General features: G+C 31.2%; 1 protein-coding gene across 1 annotated transcript; it reads left to right on the top strand.

Annotated features, from left to right (window-relative positions):
* The first annotated feature begins 2,320 nt into the window (after nt 1-2,320).
* LOC145032590 (uncharacterized) lies at nt 2,321-10,319 on the top strand. The gene is made up of 7 exons (XM_078981452.1): nt 2,321-3,161; nt 8,232-8,372; nt 8,451-8,930; nt 9,004-9,165; nt 9,235-9,579; nt 9,663-9,824; nt 9,903-10,319. The coding sequence occupies exons 1-7, from the start codon at nt 2,409-2,411 to the stop codon at nt 10,302-10,304; spliced, it is 2,445 nt and encodes an 814-aa protein (XP_078837578.1). The 5' UTR covers nt 2,321-2,408; the 3' UTR covers nt 10,305-10,319.
* Nucleotides 10,320-10,567: the final 248 nt, after the last annotated feature.

Below are 10,567 nucleotides of genomic sequence, written 5' to 3'. Positions count from 1 at the left end.
CTCATTTTCATTTCACTTTCATGTTTTCGAGAGAGAAGCTATGGTAGAAGTCAATGCTGACATTAGCATTGTTTACATTGAATTCTCAATTGTTGTAAATGTATTGCCGGTTAAAGTGATGGGAAAACAAAAGTTGATCTGATACATATTTTTTTTTGTTTAATTATGAAAGTATTGAATTTGAATAAAATTACTATGAAATAATGAAACAGATGTGCGAATATTTCGTTATATGTTCAAATATGGTTCATATGTGCTACTTAAAATAGATTTTGTTTGGCAGACTAGCTGAAAAGCTAGCTGATAGCTGAAAAACTAGCTGTTAGCTTATAAGTTAGCTGTTAGCTTATAATCTAACTGATAAAAAATAACGTTTGATAAAAACTAACTGATAATGTAGCTGAAAGACATATAAAATGACATTAAATGACACTTAGAATGATATGTTTTTTGTAATTAAATAAAGATATATTTAGGAAAATTTAAAAAAACTCTTAAAAAGCTACTTAGGGGGTGTTTGGTTTAGCTTTTTAAGGGACAAAATTTCTTTTTGGAAAAGTTACAAAAAATCAGGTTTTCCTGACTTTTCTAAAAAATTGATTTTCCTTCTATCAAAAATCCAAAAGTAGGTTTTAAAAGTGTTTTACCAAACATCTTTGGTCTTATATTTTTTTCTAAAAAATCTTTTGGCTTCTCAAAAGCTAAGCCAAACACCCCTAAAAGTAGTTTTTTAAAAAACTAGCTTATTAGTTACTTTTTGGCTTGTCAAACATGACAATTTAAAAAAATTCGAAAAATAAGTTAACTTATGAGCCAGCTGTGACTTGCCAAACACAGCCTTAATACAAAGTTAATAGGTATTCTTCTTGATTTGTTTAGTCAATCGTTTTACAGTGTTTTTGATATTTCAAGTCGAAGTGTTCACTGTTCATATACTAAAACATAAAGGAATTTGAAGTTTTGGTTTTTTACTTCTTTTTTCCTTTTTTGCTTAGAAACACATGTGAGAAAGCCTTTTATTTTCACTTTCTTTTTTCTTTTATGATTTTTTTTTCCTTTTGCAGGTTTTCTTCTTTTAAGCTATTTTCTTGTTTTCCTTCTCAAAAAACATGTTTTTCGTGAAAAAACAGAAACATAGGAGTAATAGAAGCGTTTCCTTCAAAAACAGAAAAAGATACTAAATATTTATAAAGCCGCAGATAGGTGGACCATGGTCAGAAACAGCAGCAGAACAATTTAAAAACTGCCATTCTGTTCTACACTTTATTTCAGAAACAGGGGAAAGGAAAAAATAAATATCCGGTGTCTTTTTTCTTTTAGATCTCGACAGAAAGAATAATAAAAGAAATTGCTGTTCCATTAAACCACTGGAATTCTACACTCTGCAGAAACAGAATTTATAAAGCAGAAATTTGTAAATCGGATAGATTCTTTCTAGGTTCGTTTCAATTAAAAACTTTTGTTTTAAGATTGTACAAACATATAATGGATAGGCAAAAACGAAAGAAAGAAATGAAACTAAGTTACGTGTTATTCATTTCTTTATCAGGACAAAATAGCAGTAATGGTTTTTCAAGACAAGTCCGAATATCGCATTGGTATACTATAGTAGTAAAGTTCCTCCACACCGAAAGTAGTTTGATTATTGGTATTCTTATTCGTGTCTATTTTTTTTTTTAATAATAAGTTTACATAGTACATCTCAATATGTTTATCAATTGACAGTATTTAATTAGTTAATATGAATATGATGTTAATTTTATTGATAACACTGGTTAATTTCTTTATTATTTATATTTAATGCTTACTATTCATCTTTTAACCTAATGTATTTCATTCACATATATTATATATATAAACATCATCATTTTATGCTACAAAATAAATCTAAAGAATTCAAATATGATGTTTAACGTAAAATCTAAATCGAAATATTAAAATAAGTAAAAATATTCAATAACTTTTATTTATAATAATATAAAATTTCCAAAAAATTAGGTTATAAATTCATTAAAAATGATAATTCTTAAAAGTAACGTTACCTTTAAAACAATTATTAATATTTAGAATAATTATCGTGGTCAAAGTTAACAAATGACCAAATAAGTCAATTTAAAAAGTAATCATCAATAATAATTAGCCACACGTAACTCATATGGCTAGAGACCAGTGAAATTAAATAAACGTGGTTCTAATATTTGTTTATAAAAATAAAAATTATTATGTAGTTAATAACAATGATATACATATGTTCATTAGTGTCAAAATAATTATATTCCCAACAACCCGATGACACCTGTCCCCCTGCTTGTGTAATCCCTATAAATACCAAACCGAACAATGAAGGGAGATGCATATGTCTAAGGAGTATTATCCACACAAGTATTTCAAACACTCCACTTGACTAAATGAAGAAGAACATGAATCTCTCGTCTTCTCCTTCTCCGTTACTCAACAAGCATAAAGAAATACGACTATGGCCTTCCTGCAAGCACCCAAAAACCCTCTCTTTCCGAGCCACTACAACAGATGATGATTCGTTGTTTATAGATCCGAAGGAGTTTTTGCCTGAGGCAGAAGTCGAGCTGACAATGCCTGGTTCCTACTTCAGTAACTCATCGGAATACACCACTGCCAGCATGTCGACTGAATCCGAAACAGCATACTTTGACAACAACGAGTCCTCCGTGGAGATAATCGTACGTGGGGTCAAGTCTGAAAGGTTGTTTTTTAAACCCGATACAACAAGTGCGATACTTGAAACTACTCAAGGAAGTGGTAAGCAACGTACACTAGTAGATATTGATCATGGTGGTGTTTTTCCGTATAAAGAGAGTGTGGCAATGGTGATGGAATCGGAGGATCCGTATGGGGATTTTAAGAAGTCGATGGAGGAGATGATGGAGAGTCTTGATTTGACAGATTGGGATTGTTTGGAGGAGTTGTTGGGGTGGTATTTGAGAATGAATGGGAAGAACAATCATGAGTTCATTGTTGAAGCTTTTGTTGATTTGGTTGCTGGGATTTCAGGTGGTGATGATGATTCCTGCTCCGATCATTCTATAGCTTCTTTCACTTCAGCCGCTTCCACTTTTTCTTCTCCCATCTCATCTCCCTTATATCAAGTTGGTAGAGAGAAGATCATCGAGCAAGGAAAAATGGTAACTAATTAAATAAGTCTTATTAACTTTTATTAGATAGCTAGCTTACTTACTTCTTCAATATTATATACCAAGTAATGACACATTTACTACACCTAAATTGCCATGCATGTCTTCGGTTTTATAATTTCTTTTAGTTAATTAATTATTTATTATTACTATTATTATTTTTACTAAAACCATAGGTTCCATTAATTGACCTTTCTAGAACGACATCTAAATCCACTCAAAAGCAAAATGTTGAACCTCACTACAAATAAATACATTGTGGTTTACAATCACCGTTTCTAAAGATAAGCCGGTTCCTACAGATTCCCAAAAACCTAGGTAAAAGACCTCACGACCATGTCAAAGAACATGATGCATGTTGTTTACAAGATTGCTGTATTCTGCCCTTAATTTGAACAAGCTATCCAGATTGGGACTTAACGTGGGAAAGGCATTAAAACACTTGTGCAACTCCGCACGTACCTCAAGAGCAATTTTGCAAGCTGAAAAGAATGTGAAATTCAGTTTCTTCATGCTCATTACAAAAGGGACAAAACATCAATGCATTCTGGTTGCTTCTAGTCGGGAGTCTACCTAGATTCATACTATAAAAGGAGACACATACCTTTGATAAGCATGACATGTTATCTTAGGTGGATAAGTTGTTGCTAATATTATCGTCAATTCTTTTGACATATTAAATTTATATGAACACATGATTTCTATTGACAATATAAATTCATTGGATCAAACTTGACACCTAACCTTGTTTGAGTAGAACCATCGGTAATGAGAGAACTTATGGTAATGCGAAAATCAAATTGATACTTTATAAAAAATATTTGGTTTGACTTTTATCAAATTGATACTTGATAACCTCCTTCTGTAACTTCTTGCAGCTTCTTGAGCTAACATTATCCATGATCGAGCATATTCTGCCACTATAGCTTTCATATGGCCAACTTAAAAACCAAATTTAGATAAGGAAATAAAAAACATTTATTACAATAGCATTTTGTTGCTAACCCATTTTGACCCCATTTTTGAATCATGTGGCATAGTCGCCTACTTTCAACCTGCATAAAAATTTGATCTTTTTAGCATAATTTTATCTTCTTTACCTTAAAAAGTAAAGAATTAAACAAGTGATTTCACCTTTCATTTAGGCATAAAGATAATTAGCAAGTAGAAACAGATATAGAATGGTTAAAAAGCCTAGCCAAAGTTTATACCGAGCTTTAAAATATTTAAATGGAACTTCTAGCAAGGTAGCACAACATCTATATGCTTTGTTTTCCGGTTTTTTCGCTTGATTTTCTCTTTTTCGTGCTTCTACCTTTCTTTATGCTACGTTGCTTTTTAATTAGAAAACACCCATGCACATATATAATAATTAAAAAAAAAAAACGGACTTAATTTTATGGCCATATATATTTGATGCCCCGGGCTGTAGCCCAACTGGCCCATGCTTTAGGCCTTTCTTCCTTATTAATATACATATTTAAAAGATAACACGTTTATGTTTATGAACAATAAACTTACTGCTTGTTTGACTCCTTTGGCTCAATTGTTTTATTGTTATCACTTTTTGCCAAAGTTTATTTTTATTATATTTTATTTTATTTTTTTGACTTCTTTCACTTAATTCTTTTATTTGTTACCACTTTTTGCTCTCTTACGGTCTTACCAATTATACTTCGCCTCCTCTTTTGCTTTAAACCATTTCCATTTTTTTGTCGTCACTTCCTTAATTTTTTTAATGTGCTTTTATTTTAGCTCTTTTGCTTTAAACGATTTCCACTTTTTTTGTCGTCACTTAATTTTTTTAACGTTCTTTTATTTTAGAATAAAAGATGAGTCATTGGTTGGTACCCCCTCAGTTACCCATGTTTTGGGCTCATGTCTTTTGCTTCACACACAATTAGGTGCTGTTTGTTTTTTAGAAAAGAAAATGCGTGAAGTCTGCGGACCACCTCTACAATCCTCTGTAGCAGAAGAGGTGGAACAAACGGCTACAACGTGTAATAAAAAATATATTTGTTTTTTAACGTCTGCAGACTGCTGCAGTAAGTTAAACTAAAATGTGAAGAGGTTTGAAGCAGTTGGTTTTTTAGAAGACTTATGACTTAAAAACTATTGTTTGTTTTTTAGAAGACTTATAACTTAAAAACTGTTGCGCGTGTGCTGCGTGGCGCAGTAATAAATGGTCTGGAGTGCTTTTAAAAAAAAAAAACAAACAATACCTAATAACATTTATTTGGATTCTTGAAACAGTAAAATACATAACAATACCGCTGCAACATACTTACCACTTGAAAACGCCCACAAAAAACAGATAACAATGTTACCCGTGGTTCACCACTGTCACACACTCTAATTATCTTTTATAGGACCATTTAATAAGCTATTTAATATAAGGGTGTTTGGAAAACTACAATCACAGAGGCTCACTATTATATCCTATTGACATAATCAATATCATTAAAGTTGATTATGTTTTCATTTATATTCTATAAAAGACATATTCTCATTTCTCAGCAATCACGATTCAACTTTTCTTTTACCAGCAGCTTCCACAACTTCATTAATTTCATCCACATTCATTAAGGTCTCGTTTGTTTTTCTATAAAAGTACTTTTTGAACACTTTTCCCTTCTGACGGGTAGACGTTTCGCAAATGCACGTCTTCTTCCGCAAACTTGAAAAAAGACAAAAGACATTTAACCACTACCAAAACAGACAGCATCTATGTTTCTTCTCTTTAGATTGAAAATTAGGAAAATTTATCGTATTACCTTGGAATACATTTTGTTCTATTTGATACGATTCTTCGTTATGATAACATTCTAGAACTTGTTTCACAATAAATCAATTGATAGCTAATTTTTAACTATGCATCAATTATTCTTCTTTTCGTTTTCCCTGACGTTTAGAACAATACAATTCAAAATTTTTAATTGTAGACATTTTTTTTAATAAAAAAATCAATGTTAATAACGATATATATTAGTAATAAATTTAACTTAATTGGGGAATTTGGATAGACGTTTCTATTAACGAGAATATAAACACACACACATTGATGTTTTATTATTCATATATTCATCAAAATTTTATTATTTTATTATAAGTTTATGTATGTGTATTTTTGTAGAAAATTATAATTTTAATTTTAACTTGTGATTATTCATTTATTCATTGTTGAATAATGATATAAAATTGTGGATAAAATTCATTGCCAAATATAGTGTTTTTATATTTTCACACTATATAAGGATAGTTCAAATAAAAACAGTAAATAGTGTGAGAACGTAAAACACTATTTTTATGTTATTATTCTGCAATAAATTTTGTATCTAAAACTTTATGTCATTATTCAACAATGAATAAATGAATAGTCATAATAAAAAATACATATATACAACATTCATCTCAGAATAATGATGAATAATACAGAATAGTAACATAAATATAATGTTTGGATATACAATCACTTCAAAAATACACATATACAACATTTATTATAAAATAATAAAATAAATATAATGTTTTTACGTTGTCACAATATTTACTATTTGTTTAGTTACACATTTGTATTATTCGAATTACTTTAATTGCAATTGTCGGTTGAAAACTAATTTTGAACAGTTTGAACATCAAATGTTGTAGTGATAATCTGTAAGATTGTGATTCTATCTTGACTTGTTACCGCCGCAAAATTGAAATGATGACCATGAAACACTGAAACAAAAATATGTAATGCTAATATTCTTTTTCCTTGTTGTATACTTAATTTGACCCTAAAGCCCAAATTCAATTTTAAATTTTGAGTTATCTTTGAACCTTTAGTGTAGTGGATGTGTAATGTCTTTACGTTGATCTCTAAATTTTAATTGATATTAAATATTTATAATACCTAATATTTATTGTTAATGAAAAATGAATGAGATTTATAACATGCAATTATTCTTTAATTAATACTTATTTCTTCTAATTTTTAATAATCAAATATTCAAACTATAAGGCCCTTTATGATTGGAGACCCATGCGACTGCACCAATGATTAATATATTTATAGTATGCGTGAGCCCTCGGTATAAGACTGTTTGTAACCTTAAGCGCCTTAGCTACACGCCCAACAACTATTTCTCATAGATACCATAAACTTTAAAACAAAATTCCTACTAAGAATACAAAACAAAATTCATACATACCACTTGGGTTGTGGTGACTTGGTAAGACATGTGAAAGATATGGTGGATAACTTATTGACCCATGTTCAAATCCTGGCACCACTCAGCCTTTGTGGCCATGGAGGTTCGCCTGCAGTGACTCCAGGGCATGAGGCAAAACTTTATGTTTGCAGCGGGGGATTAGTCGGTGCGCGAAAGCTGGCCCGGAAACCCTCGTTAGGGAAGTTCCCTTTCAAAAAAAAAAAAACAAAATTATTAATACAACTTATATTTATATATGTGTACGTTTATTTATATGGATATTTTGAAATCTTAAAACACAATTTTACTGACTTCAAGAGAGCAGTAAATAACGAAGCATACAAACTTACATACATACACCTCTATTAAATACAATGTGTAAGAAAGAAAAGGATGTATTAATGTATAGTGCCTATAAAAGCCCAACGAAGTTTCAAAACCGTTCAAAAAATCCCAATCATGTTTTGTCTGTTCAAAAATCGCAACAAACTTAACATTTTGTCTAAAAAGTCCAACTAAGTTACACTTTCCTGAAAGTCAAATAAGAGAAACGAATGACGTAACTTATTACCGTATAGGAAAACTGACTTGTTAAACTAACGAAGTTTCCAAAATGTTTAAAAAACTCCAATCATGTTTTGACTGTTTAAAAAAAACTCAACGAACTTAAACAAAACAAGATTGGAATTTTATAAACGGTTTGGAACTTTGTTGGACTTTTTAGACAAAATGTTAAGTTCATTGAGTTTTTTTGAACAGATAAAACATGATTTGAGTTTTTTGAATAATTTGAAAACTTCATTGGTTTTTTAAATCATTTTCCCATAAACTAACTTTGAGTTTTCTTTTTTATTGTATACCTTTATAGATATGGATACGGGAGATGTTTCACAAAACAGCTCTTGAGTTCATCAAACTAAATAAGAAGGTCATCCCAAGAATCCTACAATGGAAAAAGTTGATAGACATCAGTTGGGAGTCTTGTATGTCATTTATACATGGATACGAGGTATTTTCGATATATTTAATTAATTAACCAAATGTTATAATTATTATTTTTCTAAACAATTACTATCTTAATTTTTAGGATGTTTATAGACATTTATGGATGCGACTTACACCAAACAATGTCGAGCACTCTACTATATGGTTGATAGAAAGCTCCCCTTTTTCTAATGGTGTTCAAGATAAACAGGCCAAAAGGACACCAAAAAAGATGGCTCGTACTGGTGTCCCTTCACCCTCATCAACGCACAAAATGATCACACCAATACCATTTGCCGCCACCATTATGGGTACATATGAGGAGAGGTTAAGAACGATCGAGGCTACAATCCAAGGATTACAGACTTGTCAGAAAATGATTGCGAATGATATGGTGCAGATTAAGAAAGAAATGTCCAACAGTTTCACACAGATTAGACAAGAACTGACTCTTATGAGAGCTATTGTGCCATGTGTGATGGATAATTGCGAGAATATGTTTGTTGATGGTGATGAATCTATTGATAAGATGGAGGGGGATGAGAAGAAGCATGTAGAGGAGGAAGCAAAGTCTACTCATACAGTATGTGTTGTGAGCTACTCTTCATTATATAATAATAAGTTGTTTTATATAATGCTAGTATGTTGGCATGCAGGTCGTGCCGAATAAGGAAGATGAGAAGGAGGCATATATAAAGGCTGCCATGTTTAAGGATGTAGATAAAAAGGTTGTTGGCATACATGATGGGTCAAATGATGAATGTGAGAACAATAAGGATGACAAAGTTGTCATGTTTGAGGATGTAGAAAAAAAGAAGGTATCTTGTTTACTATTTTTTTCCGTTGTCTGAGAAATCAAATCAATAATATTATGTTTTGTCATTTAGGATAGATCTGTCGTCGAGAGTACTCCTATCGTGGATAAGGGGCCAATGTACAAGATACCAAAAAATGTGGATCTCAATAAGCATAAAAAACGCCCAAGAGCCTATTTCAAATCTTCATATATGAGTATCCCTTCGACTTCACGAGAACCACTCCATCCTCCACATTTCAAAATAGATGCATTACAATCTGAAGAAATATTTGCTTTATATGATAAAAGGGATGAAGAAGCACTTTCTTTTACATATAGAAGCGAATATGTGGGGTATCCTTGGGGCATTGATTTCTGGAAGCATATTTTCTGCCATAATGATCCAATTGAAGAACGTGGTTGGCTAGAAACTTCGGTAAATAATCTAATATGTTTTAAATTAAAAAATATAATAAAATGGATCCACGACTGATTAAACTTTTTACCCTCTATAAATAGCATATCGATATGTGGAGTCTTTTACTATTAGATACGAAGCTCCCGGACGAAAGATGGACGATTATGCCCATCCATTTTATGGCCTTTTTTGACGAGAAGTCATTGATCCCTTTTGCAAATGGATCGAAGCCTCCGTATGTAGATTGGGCTAATGTTGATTTGGTAAATATATTTTCGTATTCATAACGTTTGTTATATTAATGTGGATTTCTAAGATTTAATTTCCACATCATTACACAGGTGTTGTTTCCTATCAATATTATCAATTGTCATTGGTTGACGGGAGGTATGGACCTGAGGACATGGACTTTAACACTTTATGATAGCTCGATTTCAGAAGTATCTAATGAGAAAATATTGGAAAAGCTACTAGCTTTCAAAGAGAATTTCAATGACTTCTTAAAGTCAATAGATTATTGGACAAAGACTGGACGAGAGTCCACCCACATGAATTTGAATATTCAATTTGCCAAAGGTGTACCCCAACAAGTAAATGGTAGTGATTGCGGGGTTTTTGTTTGCATGTGGTTAGAGGCTCTAAGTAGTGGTAAAGAGTTGAACATAAAACAAGATGATGTAGCGGCTGAATGTATGGAATATCGTAGGCGTATGGCACGAATTATATGGGCACGTCGTGACTAATGACGATGTAATAGACATTTGCATCTTAATTTAATAAAGAAAATTAAAATTCAATTAAATATTATAGTACATGTACATGTTTCATTAATTAAACATATAATAATTAACTTTATTTCTATAACTGCGAAAACCGTAACAAATATAATGCTTTTTCGCCATTAATAAATCATTGTCTTTTATTTTTTATTTATTTATTTATTTATTTTTTAACAGCACAGGAATATATTGCAAAACGAGCACAGGAATAAATCATTGTCTATTTT

This window comes from Lactuca saligna, chromosome 2 (assembly GCF_052625555.1).
Source record: "Lactuca saligna cultivar CGN05327 chromosome 2, ASM5262555v1, whole genome shotgun sequence".
NCBI classification, from domain to species: domain Eukaryota; kingdom Viridiplantae; phylum Streptophyta; class Magnoliopsida; order Asterales; family Asteraceae; genus Lactuca; species Lactuca saligna.
This window is presented reverse-complemented; position numbering and strand designations above follow the sequence as displayed.

Coding starts and splice junctions, on each gene's coding strand:
- LOC145032590 (XM_078981452.1), top strand. CDS start 2,409: ATGAAGAAGAACATGAATCTCTCGTCTTCTCCTTCTCCGTTACTCAAC. Junction 8,373..8,450: donor CATTTATACATGGATACGAG/GTATTTTCGATA, acceptor CTTAATTTTTAG/GATGTTTATAGACATTTATG. Junction 9,166..9,234: donor AGGATGTAGAAAAAAAGAAG/GTATCTTGTTTA, acceptor TTTGTCATTTAG/GATAGATCTGTCGTCGAGAG.